Source organism: Podarcis melisellensis (genome assembly GCF_964234715.1).
Source record: "Podarcis melisellensis genome assembly, chromosome: 6".
Classification (NCBI taxonomy): Eukaryota; Metazoa; Chordata; class Lepidosauria; order Squamata; family Lacertidae; genus Podarcis; species Podarcis melisellensis.
The window spans coordinates 65,088,547-65,103,396 of NC_138538.1; the positions used below are offsets into that span (position 1 = coordinate 65,088,547).

General features: G+C 41.4%; 1 protein-coding gene and 1 long non-coding RNA gene across 5 annotated transcripts in view; one reads left to right on the forward strand and one right to left on the reverse strand.

Moving 5' to 3' along the window:
• Nucleotides 1-14,706, forward strand: part of ST6GALNAC5 (ST6 N-acetylgalactosaminide alpha-2,6-sialyltransferase 5) — a 140,642-nt gene extending 125,936 nt beyond the window's left edge. For 3 of the 4 annotated variants that reach the window (XM_081914666.1, XM_081914665.1, XM_081914667.1), the window contains 2 exons: nt 6,033-6,140; nt 13,077-14,706. In XM_081914666.1, the coding sequence (XP_081770792.1) occupies nt 6,033-6,140; nt 13,077-13,308 (340 nt within the window). In that variant the 3' untranslated portion in view covers nt 13,309-14,706. The remainder of the gene's footprint in view (nt 1-6,032; nt 6,141-13,076) is intronic. The other variant, XR_014169262.1, reaches the window with a different exon arrangement.
• Nucleotides 231-13,484, reverse strand: LOC309371734. Its single transcript, XR_014169265.1, has 4 exons — nt 13,346-13,484; nt 12,300-12,364; nt 4,195-4,326; nt 231-3,886 (listed from the first exon to the last, which is right to left on the reverse strand). It is a non-coding gene; the product is annotated as an uncharacterized lncRNA (long non-coding RNA).
• Nucleotides 14,707-14,850: the final 144 nt, after the last annotated feature.

Here is a 14,850-nt window from a genome sequence, read left to right on the forward strand (position 1 = left end):
ATTGCAGCTGTAAAGCTTCTTGTAAAACAAATACACATTATTCATACATTAGGTGCCTCTAAAGTGTGCCTTCTTATACTTCCATCTTTGAAAGGCCAAGTTATTATGATACTTAGCTCTTTATGAACCTATTTATGGCTTGCAAACAGATCTTCAAATCATTTTTTTTAAAAAAAATAGGTGACTAATATGTTTCTCTAGATAGGGCTGGAAATGATATCACCCGCTCCTTCAAAAGATGCATTTATTTTTATTAGTTATTTACTCATTACATAGTAAAAACATAATGACAACATAAGCACCACTTAATGCATTTATGTATAAATTAAGAGCTCACTTTAGAAAGAAGTAAATCTATCTAATAAAGTTATCTGCACTTTCCATTTCAAAATATCATTATCAGCAATGCAAGTCTTTTGAGGCACACTGCAAAGGGAAAATATGATTTTCATATCCCAAGCTGCTGTATGCTTGGAAAAGTTCTTCATTTTAAAAGTGAACACACCTTCCTATCCTTTTGAAAATCCTGGACCTTCAAGTTTTGCTGTTCTGAGCAGCTTTTATGTGAATGAGGTTGTTGGCCTGTCATGTAAATGTTGTTGCTCTGAATCTGTGGTATTATGTTGGATGGTTTAATGACTTTATATCTTCTACTTTAAATTGTTTTTAATTTTTTTTTTAAGTGTGAATCACTTTGGGAGGGTCTGAATTTTGTAGATCACAAAGTAGGGTATGCTAGTGAGCACCATAAGTTAGATCTGTGGAAACAAAGAGACTACTGGAGAAAATGTGTCTAGGAGTAAGTTAGCGGCACTGAAGCTCTAGGCTCTCTCCCCCAATTCTTATTGGATATTGCATTATGTAATAGAATCATAGATTTGTAGAGTAGGAAGGGACTCCAAGGCTCATCTAGTCCAACCCCCTGCAATGCAGGAATCTCAACTTGAATCATACATGACAGATGGCCATCCAACCTCAGCTTAAAAACCTCAAAGGAAGGACAGTCAGTTCTTCTGTCAAACAGCTGTTCAGAAAGTTCTTCCTATTTTCTATTTTCTTGTAACTTGAAGCCACTGGCCTCAGGAGTAGGAAAAAAAAAACAAGCTTCCTCCATCTTTCATGTGACAGCCCTTTAGATATTTGAAGATGGCTATCATATCGCCTCTCAGTCTCCACACACCCAACTCCCTCAACTTATTCCTCATAAGTCTTGGCTTCCATACCCTTTATCGCCTGGGTCGCCCTCTTCTGCACACGTTCCAGCTTGTCAATATCCTCCTTAAATTGTGGTGCTCAGAACTGAACACAGTTTTCAGATGTGTCCTGACCAAGGCAGAATAAAGTAGGACTATTACTTCCCTTGACTATTAATTCCACTATACTTCTGTTGATGCTGCCTAGAATAGCATTAGCTTTCTTTCTGCTGCTGCATCACTCCTTAAGCTTGTGGTCTGCTTGGTCCTTTTCACATGTTCTACTGGCAAGCCAGGTGCCCCCCCATCTTATATCTGTACAGCTGGTTATTCCTGTCTAAGTGTTGGCCTGGAGGCAAACTTAGTTGGCATAAAAGCTGTTAGCGTTTGACCTCTGGTGGATAGGTGAATGCCTTCAATATTGTACCCAAAAAGCCCCCATCTCAGAGCAAACTAGCATATTCAAAGTCAGCCTAAAACGTGCTACACAGAAGGTTTTATTTCCAATATTGGATCAGCTTCCTGACCATTAGTACATCTGTCTTGCCTGGATTGAGCCTCAGCTTTTAGTCTACATCCAGTCTATCACTGTATTCAGGCAATGGCTGCCTAGCTCCCTTGTTTTCAGTTGAAAATGAGAAATAAAGCAGGGGAACACATTAGCATATTAATGGCACACAACCCCAAATGACCCCAGCTATAAGGGCTTCACGTAGATTTTAAAAGTGCAAGGGGTAAAACTGTGCCCTGAAGGTCCTCACAGAACAAGGGGCTAAAGCAATACTCCTTCAGCACCATGTTCTGGGAAATTCTAACCATTTAGGACCAGTGCCCTATACTAGTATACTGTGAGCAACTAAATGTTGAATGCCACCAAGCGGTCCAGCAGAACCAATAGGGATGCATTCCCCTTGTACGGCTCCTGGCGTAAGTAAACACCAAGGCTATTTCAGTCCCCAAACCAGGCCTGAACCTAGATGTAGAAGTATCCAAAATGTGTTCCTTCAACTAAGAAAGACTGAATTTGAGCTGGAGTTGACATACACATGACAACACTTAACTATATTGAAACTAGGACTCTAGAATTACTGCCTAATAAAGAAAGGCTGAGTTAAAAGGAAATTGGGAGAAGAAAAGCTATTGTGAGTGACATACTACCCTAATTAATATAGGTTCATTTTGGAAAGGTTTTAACAAGCACCAGGTTGCCACAATAAATTGTAAATATCAGACTGAATAGGTACAATAGCTGACACCTCAGTTTCTATAATAATCTTTAGAACTGTGATTGAAAAGACTGATGCATTATGCCCTGTTAAAAACATTTAGAAAATAACAGCCATTAAATGGGACAGCAAATGACGGGCTGAAGAACAATATACTTTTCTATTACGAACTAACTGTACTTGAGAATAAGTTTATAATTGAATAAAAGTCCATTAAGAAAATATGATTCAGAACCAATATTACAGTAATTAGATAAAAGAAGCATAAATGAAATAACTGCAGGAAGAGCATTTCCACAGAGATTATAAATGAGATTTTGATAGAGCAGAAAGGCCTTTAATTGTAATTTAGTATGCTCCACAGAATTATCAGGACAGTGTGTTACTTCATCACATAAAAGAGTATATGATTTTCTCAATAAGCACATGTCATGTCTTCATTTTCTTTCTTTACAACGTAGTAGGTGTAAAAGCAAGAGACAGTCTTTTGTAAGAACCTTTTTTCAGTTCTTTCAGAAAGAAGCACAAAGCAGTGTAACCTTTGCTTAGTTTTTTATGCTATAAAACCAATTTTAAAACCGGTTCTTCCAGATTTACATTCTTTATCTTGTTGGACTTTTCACCCATTATTTTCCATTAAGATTTATTAATAATCATCACCTGCCGTTCCTTTTGTAAGAGCCCACAGTGGCTAATATTGCTTTTTTCTAGCTAGTGAAATTATAAATTCTGCCATAAGTAACAAGCAGAATAGTATGCTGCTGTTGTTTTCCACTCTGCTCTGCATACCTCTTTGTAGATAATTGCCATAATGTAGCATGGACAAATATTTGCACATCACTTTTCTGAATCCAGGCCAACATACATTTAAAAAGTGTTGTGGGTCATGGTTCTGGTTGAATTAATCTAGAACATCACCTTCATCTACAGTATGCCACCCAAACTAACATTTTTTCTTTGAAGTGAGGGGGTGGTGTGGTGTAAATCTTTGCAAATGTTCAACACCTACCAATGTACATGAAGTCTATAGACCTTCACACATTTAAAGGTCTTGTTCAGATCCTTATCAATCTATTTAACACATTTTCAGTGTTGAGGAAGAGTCTAGTGTTTTGCCTTTCCCCCCTATGGTTTAATAAGGTGTTTCTGTGTTAACCAGAAATGTGTGGGGAACAGATGCATGAGGTCACCTGAGATAGCAGATAGAGATTCACACTCCTTTGTGTAGCACAAAATAAAGGTCCAGGTGGTTTAATTCCTGGCATCTCCAGGTAGGTGTGAAAAGAACTTTTGTTGAAACCCCGGAGAAACACTGACAGTCAGGGTAAACAATACTCTTCTAGATGGCCCCAGTGGTGGGACCAGCAGTATTATGTAAGGGTGCGTTTGGAGTGGCAGTGGCACAGTCGTGGCAGCAGCGTTTGCTATGTTCATGTTGATGGAGTCATTTTTAGAGGAGTCTTGGCTCTGGTTTGGTTGGTTGCATGCTATAGGGAATTTGTCAGGACAGGTTTAGGCTTGTCAGTATCAGGGGTTAAACAAATAGTCAACAGATGGCAAATGAAACCTTGCTCTTCAGTAATGGAGGTCTGTTGGCCCAATCGTGCATACATCTAGAGGAATATATACAATGTCTATAACCCATTATATAGTGATGTGAAGCTGGAAAATAGTTATTCTCAGCTGTCTTTGTTGACTAAAAAGCCTGTTTAGCAGTAGTTCTTTAGCTCTTCTGATTTTTTTAAAAAAATAAAAAATAGCTCATTGAAACGCACCTTTTCAAGTAAGTGCTGCTTCTAACTAGCTCAAAAGGTTGATGAGGAGTTGTCTTCTTATGGAGCACTTCACCTTAGTTTTCTTCCTGGTTAGTTTTCCATATGCAGTTTTATGATGAAAGTCACCTCATTCTACATTTCAGGAGTAAGGAATATAATACAATGATGCCTGTGAGACAGACAGACTACTAACCTGAGCCTACTTCCTTCTGAGGAAGCAAGCCTCTGTCTGGGATATACCAAGTTAAATTGCAGATAAGGACTAACATGATTGCTCTTCCTCTCCCCCCCCCCCTTGCACTCCAAGGTAGTACATCTGAGTCACAAGCTTAGCACTTCAATGATATCTAGATCCAAGACAACTCAGAGTCCAAGGACTTGCATCCCTGTCGTGTTTTCACATGGATACAAAGAGTTCAGATACAATACTGATTTCTTACTCATTCTTACATTCTTACATTTACATCGGTCCTTGGACTCCTTTCAGTAAGAAAATTTGGCATATGTGACTTCCCCTTGAGAACTTCAATCACTAGTTTAAAATCCTCTCAGTTTGTCGATGCTCTGTAAGCTAGGAAATTAGTCATTCAATTAATATGCTATCTGTTCTGGGAAGAATCTTTTATGAATAAGTGTATCCTTTTTGAGAGGAAGTGTGAAAGCTTGATCTTGATAGGTTATTACAGCACACCTGATTCAGTATTCTGAAAGCAGAGGCACGGAGATTTCCTGGTGAGAACTGCAGGATATTTGGTAGCCATGAAAACAAAGCCCTAACGTCGTGGATTAAGCATGTTCAGAATGCCTAAACGTTTGGGGCTAAAATTTGGTTTTACCATCACAGTCTTAAACACATACACTTGAGAGTTGATGGGAACAACAAATTAAGGAGTATCTGCACTTATCACAGGGAGGAGAAGCCATCAAATACAACAAAGAGTTGCATTTGTCACACGCAAGGTGGCTCTTTTCCACCGTTTTTGCTTTGATAAGGTTTATGTGGAACTGGTTGTCAAACATATTGCAATCACAGTTCAACAGCCAAGAAAATGTTTGCTGCTCATAAGGTGATTAGGGAGTCTGACACAGGTGAGACACTTTCTCAAGACCCTGTTACAAATGGAGCTCATCATGGAATATGCTTTCCTAATATCCTGGGGTCATAAGATTAGTACAGCTGTGATTGCTTGAAGGGTAGTATGTAGCCATATTGCTACAATGACATCCTGTGCTAGTTAAGTAGAGTAGGGCTCCTTTTCTAGTACCATTTGCTGCTGTCAGTTTTAAGTATCAGTTGCAACATTGTCCACACAGTTGCTTCATTAGTAGCATTAGTAGCATGGTGAATAACATCATTGCACAGCAGCAGAATTGTTTATTATGTTACTTAAACATAAATGCCTCAAGTTACCTTGAAACATCGCTGCAGTGCAATGGGATTGTTATGTTGCAGGAGCCGTATATTGCACCCTGACTTAAAATGTGTATGTACATCCAGTAACTCTTAGATTAACTAGATGAAGTTATGAAGATTTTTCCTTCCTGTTAATCAGCAGGAATAATGCAAATACAGGGTTTTAAGGTGACTATTATTCAACAAAACGCTAAGGTAAATAATACTTCTCTTTGCATTATTAACATGAAAAATGCAATTACCAAATACAGTTGTTCGTAACCAGGACATAAGTTTATTGCATGGTGGGGGAGTATATATAAAAAACGTTGGCTGCCCAATGTTTATAACCTTTTAATATATAACTTAAAAAACCTGCCGTATCGTGGACATCTGTCACAAGTGTTATTTGTCAGCCTAGGAACTTTATTGTTTTTGCTTTCAGGAAGAAGTCGAACACTTGGCTGAGCACTGGTTGGTTTACAATGAGCATCGCATTAGAACTATGTGACAGGATAGACGTCTATGGCATGGTGTCACCAGATTTCTGCAGGTAAATTTTAATCTGGATTTATGATTAGCTTGCAAAATTCAGTGTTATGGATAAATATATGAGTCTATTTTATACTATCCATAAAACGTGTATGATTTTCCTGAGGCCGTTAATTAGCAGTCCCATGATTGGGTTCTGAAAACAACAAACAGCATTTAATTACACAGCATAAAATATTAAGTTTTTGTTTGTACTGTGAGAGAGAATTAATCCACATCTTGTTAGTTTCTTTTAGGCTCTGAATATTTATCAGCTAAACGTAATGCTGTAACTGGCATGAAATTAATCTTGGGGTGGGGGGAGAGGAGGAAAGCACTGGGAAATATTAATTTAAAAGATTTTGCAAACATTTTTTTCTTAGTGAAGAAGCAGAGTGAATAGTGTGTGTGTATGCACACACATTTACAAAAAGTGGGATGTCAGTTGCATATGACCTCTTCACTTGGATTGCTGTGCCCTTTAGGTAATACTTCATGTGTCCAGGGAACAATTCAGGGGTTGGGGAGATAGATTCATGCAGAGAGAAATTTTGAGAAGTCTACCTCACACCATTCCCACCCTCAAACCTCTGCAAGTGGAAGAGATGTGGCTTCTGTCTCATATCTGCCAAATGCATGAAGGAATTTGGTGTGAGCTGAGCCTTAGCAGATCTTGCTGAATAATCAACATGCAGGATGCTCTGTTGGGTAGGAATTATGTTAAAATAAAAGTTAAAGATTTAATTTACTTCTATTCCCTACGTCACCCTAAAGGTGACAACATTATCACTGTCATTCTCCACTGACTTAACCCTGATTGCCAGGGACAGATTAAATATACGTATCTTAAGATGCTTCTCAAAGTTTTGGTTATACCCGGCTCTGGAACTGTCTTCCAGAGGCCTGAGTCACTGAGAATGCCTCTACCTGCCCTCTTAGTGAATGAAATAAATGAGAAGCTGTTGGGTTGGGAGAGGCAGAGACAAATAAAATCCTAAATCTTTTACTAGTATGCTTGTCTGTAATGTATACTTGTGGTTTAATGATAAAGATTCAGGGTTTATTTTCTCCACTGAGGCAACATGATTGCTTCCTCCCAGAAGTAGTGCAATAACATTGTGCAAGTTATGACAGCTGAATGGAAGAGACACTTGAGTTGCCCTTTCTTCTCCCCATCGCTGCTGCTGTAAACACTGCTATATTTCTGTGCACTATTGATGGAAGATCTGGCTATTGCATGATGCCATTTTAGGGAACTAGAGTACATTTTACAAACAGCCCCTTATAAACGTCTCCCAGCTGTGATATTAATAAGCACGTTAACTCTGACAATGCACTGATTAATGTCCAGTATCACAGAGCAGTAAAACAGCATCTGCTATAATATATTAATAAATGAGGATGACTATCAACTTCCTCATATAAATTGCTCATGCATTTCATTTGCTAGCATGAAAATTTAATTGCAAAGTGTGGGAGTTACCACATCATTCTTAATCTGGGTTATTCACACTGGAGAGATAAAATCATTAAAAGTTATCCAAACTCAGTTTGAAGGTGTTTGGGACTGGAGTAATAATCATCTGGCCCAAGAGACCATGAGAGATCCCAGTCTACATAATGCTCTGCATTTTCAGATGGATGAGGGTGGATCAGTGGTACAGACGAGATCTCCTAGTAGGGCCATTTCCACTAACTAGCAATGTAGAAGCATAAAATAGTGAAAGTGCTTTCTGTTTATTTGGAAGATCACTTACTTATTCCTTTGTTGTAGGATATCCACATGCTACTTCCATCTCAAACATTGTTCTTATCTGCTTTTTCCCCATCATACCCCATGTAATTCTTAGCGGTTTTGTGCTTCTTGTAATTTCTAGCTCAACTATCACTCAGTGGTTTTTTCCTTATAATGTGTAGATGATGTTCCCACCAGTGCAAGTGATTTTGCATACAACACAAATGCCAAGATAGAGAGGACAAAGAAGTGGTGGTTTTGTATTTCTTAAAACACCTACTTCTGCCCTTCCTTAAAGGATCTGGTTGCAGATTACCAGCTAGATATGGATGGGTGACAGTAATTCCAGTAGCCCTCCTGAATAGGTTATTAGTAATAGCAGAGTTGACAGGGCAAACTACTTGCTTAGCGCCATTCATGTGTCACAGCACTGCACATCTTCTTGCTAGAAATTAATTGCACACACATACAGTTTCACAAATGTACAAAAAACTCTGTTGTCTACTGGAGATCATATTCAAAGAATGATCCATGCACAGAACCACAGTTCAAGCTTTCTGGATCAGAATATCTATATCCACATTTATGCATCAAACTACAGTGGTGCCCCGCAAGACGAATGCCTCGCAAGACGGAAAACCCGCAAGACGAAAGGGTGGGAAATCTCCGGGGACCTCTTTTAAATGCTGGCGGTGGGGAGCAAAGCCTTCCCCCCCCCCTCCGGCCTTCAGAAGAGGTCCAGGAAGGCTGGCGGGGGCCGAAAGGCTTTGCTCCCCACCGCTAGCATTTTAAAAGCAGTCCGGGATAGCAGGGAAGCACTTCCCGCTATCCCGGATGGCTTTTGAAGGCAGGCGGGGGGAGCAAAGACTTTTGCCCCCCGCCCGCCTTCAGAAGAGGTCTCCCCCCTGCCTGCCTTCCCAGGAGAGCGGAGAAACGCAGCGCGTTTTAAAAGCAGTCCGGGATAGCAGGGAAGCGCTTCCCGCTATCCCGGACGGCTTTTGAAGGCAGGCGGGGGGGAGCAAAGACTTTTGCCCCCCGCCAGCCTTCGGAAGAGGTCTTCTGAAGGCGGGCGGGGGGGTGAAAGTCTTTGCTCCCCCCGCCTGCCTTCAAAAGCCATCCGGGACAGCGGAGAAACACGCTGCGTTTCTCCGCTCTCCCGGGAAGGCAGGCGGGGGGAGCAAAGACTTTTGCCCCCCGCCAGCCTTCAGAAGAGGCGACCTCTTCTGAAGGCTGGCGGGTGGCAAAAGTCTTTGTCCCCCCTGCCTGCCTTCCCAGGGGCTTTTAAATCGCCCCGGGACAGCGGAGAAGTCCTGGCAGCGCTGCCGCCCACCAGCATTTTAAGATCGCCCCGGACAGCAGAGAAGTCCTCCGCTGTCCCGGGGTTTTTAAAATGCTGGCGGGCGGCAGTGAAGGCTTCGCTGCCGCCCGCCAGCATTTTAAGATCGCCCCGGGACAGTGGAGAAGTCTCCGCTGTCCCGGGAAGGCAGGCGGGGGGGAAGCAAAGACTTTCGCCCCCGCCGGCCTTCAGAAGAGGTCGGGGGACAGACTGTCCCCGGACCTGGTCTGAAGGCGGTTTCCATAGGAACGCATTGATTGATTTTCAATGCATTCCTATGGGAAACCGTGCTTCGCAAGACGAAAAGACTTGCGGAACGAATTAATTTCGTCTTGCGAGGCACCACTGTAGGGCATTATTATTATTTTACCTTTTAATATACTTTTTTTGTCGTGTTAAACTAAAATGAAAATCTTACATTAATTTAATCCAGAATCTCTCAATCTATTTTTGACACGTTTTAAAATAATTGAATGCATATACCCATTTTCACTCCAAAGTATGGCTTTTGTAGATAAAGTTCTAGTCATACATTTTTCCAGCGGAGTTGTGTAAGTTATAAAATGCTCATACATTCAGAAAAGCAATTTTTAATATTTGTATAAAATTAAAGCCACTGTTGTGTAATGGAAAGAAAGCTAGATAGAATGAATTAAAAACACTAATGTAAATGGAAAGCAGCAATGTTAAGAATACACATGATACTGAGAGTGGCCAAGTAACAAAATGAGGAACTGCTTTGCAGAGTTAAAGTGTTATGTAATAACAGATCAAAGCAGTATAGCTTTATAAATATTGCCTTTTGTGTCTATTTTGCATGTGCTGTTAACTGAATTCCTTTTTTATGTGTGCAGTACTGCTGCATCTTATGCTGCAAAAAAGAGTCCAACTGTAGATATTAACTGCTACATTCCCACTTGCCTTGAAACCTAGTACAGTCATACCTCGGGTTACAGACGCTTCAGGTTGCATTTTTTAGGGTTGCGGACCGCCAAAACCTGGAAGTACCGGAACGGGTTACTTCTAGGTTTCTGCGGTTGTGCATGCGTTGTGCATGCGTGAAGTGCTAAATCGCGCTTTGCGCATGCGCCGAAGCGTCGAAACGCAACCCACGCTGCTGTGGGTTGCGAACGTGCATCCTGCACAGATCAGGTTCGCAACTTGAGTGTCCATTGGCAATGCACAAGAACACAAAGAGGAGCCCTGCAGGATCAGGCCAGTGGCTCATGTAATCCAGTCATCTAGTCTCTCACTGGCCAACCTATGGGAAGCTCAAAAGCTTCTCCACAACATTCTCCTAAACTTATGCTTCTCTGCAACTGGCATACTGCCTCCCACAGTGGAGGCAGAATATAGAAATCACAGTTATTAGATCATCCTCCCTGGCCACTGGCCCTCCTAGCCAGCGATCATGGGAGTTGTAGGCCAAAAACATTTGGAGGGCCAAAGTTAAGGAAGCCTGCTGTAGAAAGCTGCTTCCTATGTTCTCTGTGCAATGTACTCCTGTGAGTGGTTGGCATGCACCACACAGAGAACACTCCAAATACATGGACCAGTCCTGACAGAATCCTGAAAATATATACATCCTTCCCACGGCCAACATGCAACAGCCACAAGATGCACCTGTGGTGCCAAAACAGCGAATGAAAGGATCTTTTCTTGCTTGGAAACAAGACAGAAAACAGAAGTTTAAGACATTACCAGTCCTCTCAAAACAGGCTGATAAAACCCTAGCAAAGTTTCCACAAACATGCAGTCATTCCAAACAATGACCCACAACTTTCTATAAACCTTCACATCTAGGTTTAACACCCTTCCTTATTTTAATAATTGCAAGGTGTTTAGTCACTCATCCTAGTTTAGAGGATTTTTGTAAGGAAGGAGATGGAGAAAGTCACATTTCCCCCAACAGAACAGAACTGTTGTAATGCAGGACTTTTTTGCTCAGGTAATGTGTACCTGTATGTTTGTAGCAATAATTACAAATAGCACCTCCAGTATTGCATTCACAACATACCGTATTTTTCGCACTATAGGATGCACCGGTCCCACTATAGGACGCACCTAGATTTGGGGGGGGGAAATAAAGGGGAAAAAAATATTTCCCCCCCCCAGGCACAGGGCTGGGGCGGGGGAAGCCCGAGCTTCCCCCTCCCCCAGAACGGGACCCAGAGCCATGCTGAAGCTGCGCGCAGCTTTGGCATCGCTCTGGGAGCTTTCGGGGCTGGGGGAGGAGGAAGCCCTCCGCCAGCCTCCAAACCATGTCGGGAGACAGCGGGATGGCACGCTGCGCCTCTCCCGCTGTCCCCCGAGTTTGCGGGGCTGGCGACGGGGGAGGAGCAGGCTTCTCCCCCCCCCCCGCCAGCCTTCTAGCCAAGTCGGGGGACAGCGGGATGGCGGCGTTCCGCCTCCCCGCTGTCCCCCGAGCATGTGGGGCTGGCAGTGGGGCTCTCCTGAAGCCTGGAGAGCGAGAGGGGTCGGTGCGCACCGACCCCTCTCACTCTCCAGGCTTCAGCGAAAGCCTGCATTCGCACCATAGGATGCACACACATTTCCCCTTCATTTTTGGAGGGGAAAAAGTGAGTCCTATAGTGCGAAAAATACGGTAGCTTAAAACAGGCATCCCCAACCTTCGGTCCTCCAGATGTTTTGGACTACAGTTCCCATCATCCCTGACCACTGGTCCTGTTAGCTAGGGATCATGGGAGTTGTAGGCCAAAACATCTGGAGGGCCACAGGTTGGGGGTGCCTGGCTTAAAACATAACAGCCCAAATGGTGAAGTCTAACTTCCCAAGGATTCTGTGTGCCTATATGTTAAAAGATGACTAATTCAATTTTAGGAAGCCTTTGTAAAGGGAAAGCAGGCCAGAATCATTGCTCTGCAGGCAGCTCATTTAGTTGCTGTGTGTAGCAGGATAGATATGGAACTGGTGCCCAGCAAATCTTCTGTTGTGGTCACTTGTACATTTTATTCTACCAGATTGGTTTTTGTTTTGTCTTGTTTTTGTTTGCTTAAATTGGACACGACTTCGGTAAGGGGGAGAAAACTTTAGCAAAGTCACAGGCTTTAAAACACAGAGAGAAAAGCAAACAAATACAGGTCACTCACTATTTCTTCTTTGTTGAAATGGTGCTGGAATTAAATGCAGGCACTTTTCTTCCAAGAACCTACAGCTGACACAGAGAGGAAATGCATTTGAACCAATTCATGGCTAAAATTATTTGGGCAGACCTTCTAAATGCTGTGCCCTAAATTATACACACCCCGCAGGATAGCACGGGATGGAGGTTATGTTTCTTTTTCTTCCCTAGGACAGTAGTTAGCTGTTTTAATGTTCACATACAAAAATAATAAAATGACTACTGCTAAATTAAATTTTCTTTGTAAGCAACTTCTATTCCCATTAAAAATCACATGACAATGGCTATTGACATCCCACAGCTAGAGCTACAGTGAAATGCGCTTTTATCCTATGTGCCATGCTGGAAGGACTTTCATGTGTTTGAATTGCAGAATCAAAAGGGCTGGAGTCGGCTTTCCATTTGGCAGCCTATTCCTCTGAATGCCTCTGCAGGTTCTTTCTCAAAATCTAAGCTAAACATATACCTATTTCAAGCATCAAGCTTTCACATGCTCAGTGTAACAATGTTGTGAATTCTTCCAGCACACTCAAATGCCTTCTTTTAGAGTAGCAATATTTTAGTAAGATTCAGGAAAATAATTTAAACACTGCTTAAAATACTATTTTTTAAAAATGTTCAAAATTCAGCAATGAACTGGGACCAAAAGAAGGAGGAGGATTTTGACCTATCAGTTTATTAATGATAGCATCTCTTTTCAATTGTACACCTGGGCTTTCAATCTATTTTCTCTTTCCTTCTGCAGGGTTCCTAATCATCCTTCAGTACCTTATCATTATTACGAACCTGTAGGACCTGATGAATGTACAATGTACATTTCACATGAACGGGGAAGAAAAGGCAGTCATCATCGTTTTATCACAGAAAAACGAGTGTTTGAGAATTGGGCCCGGACATTCAATATTCACTTTTTTCAGCCAGACTGGAAACCAGAATCACTTCCTATAACTCATGCTAAGATTAAAATGGTATTCTAAGGAATGAACGCACAAAGTTGTAATCACAATCACTTACTGTATCAGGCTTCAGGGGAACTGAACATTGTATCAGAGCAAGCCAACCTGGAAAAAAGAAAGGTTAACAGGGTTTGCGGATAAAAACTGCTACAATATTCAGGAAGTTATTGCAAAGGAGTACCTAAAATGGACATTTGGTATCCAGTTGTATCTAAATTGAACATTTTAACTTCTGTCCATCAGCCTCACATATGTGTATGTGATTTGTTAAAAAGAGGAGGAAAAGGATGAAGAAACCTGTGGTATAATAAGAATAATTCAAGAGATGTTTAATTCTTTATGTTTTTAAGGCACGTTGCCGCTGGGTTTTCATAGTGACATTTAACAGTTACTTACTTAGTGGAGGTTTTTTAATGCAATCCAGTATTTTTCTATTTCACAATGATATGGTTATTTATCTTTCATAATCCCTCCAAAACTGAGGATTTATATACTGCTGCTGGTTTAAGGCCCAGCTTCTTGTTTATACATTTTCTCTTTGAAATATAAGATGATTCTATCTAGCATGTAATTAATATTTGATCTGGAAGCTATGTGCTTTATTTATTTATTTCTTTTTTTACTCTTGGGCTCTGTTCCAGCATCAAGCCATTTGACAGCAAGCACATCTTTAGGTGAAGCTCTAGCAGAGGCGGGTGCCCAAAATTACAGTATGTGGCATCACACACACAAATAAAGAGAAATGCAGAGGACCAGTTTAGGGACTTTCCATCTCTCAGTCATTGTTTTTAGTCTTTTCGTATTTCTAGCAACTCACTTTCCATAGTATCACAGCAGTCTGGCCTTGTGCTGCTCTCAGCCTACCTGACCAAAAGGTGTTCTAAGCAAGCTGAGCCACTAACGTGCAGGTGTTGGTGTGTTGTTTTTGCACATGATCTGCGAGCAATTGCTTAGTTTTTTTCAAATTTATAAAAGCGTTTTACAGAAATGATGACAAGCTATACCGGCCGACATGGGGGCAGTAATGAAACCAACAAAGCCCGACTGCATCCTTCTCTGGGCATAGCAGAGCCCAGACCTTTGTAAATACAGGGTTTGTGTATAACTAAGTAGCAGCTGAGGGAAGGCAGGTGAACACAGAGGAAGTTTCCACCTCGTCAACCAACTTCATGTAAGTTTTGAGGTGTGGTAAGCAGACTGCATGGTTCAGTGATTGAGTGCAACGAATTCTATGTGGATCTAGTATTGGTCCTGACTCAACACAAATAAAAGGTGCCGGGTTTTTTTGAGATGCACTGGACAATATGAAATTCTTTCAAATCAGACTGAATGGCACTAATAGTTCTGTATGTTGATACTTGCACATTTTGTTTTTGTGGGATTATACCTGGCTGATGAATAAAGAGGATTTCATTTTCAGTGTTATTTGTCCTTTCACCTCACAAATGCTCAAAGTCAAATCACTTCTTCAAAGGAATTGCCGAGAATTACTTGACCTACTGCACACTGCCATACACCAGTAGTTCAAATGATGAAATCCTTTCACATCACAGGCACTAAAAA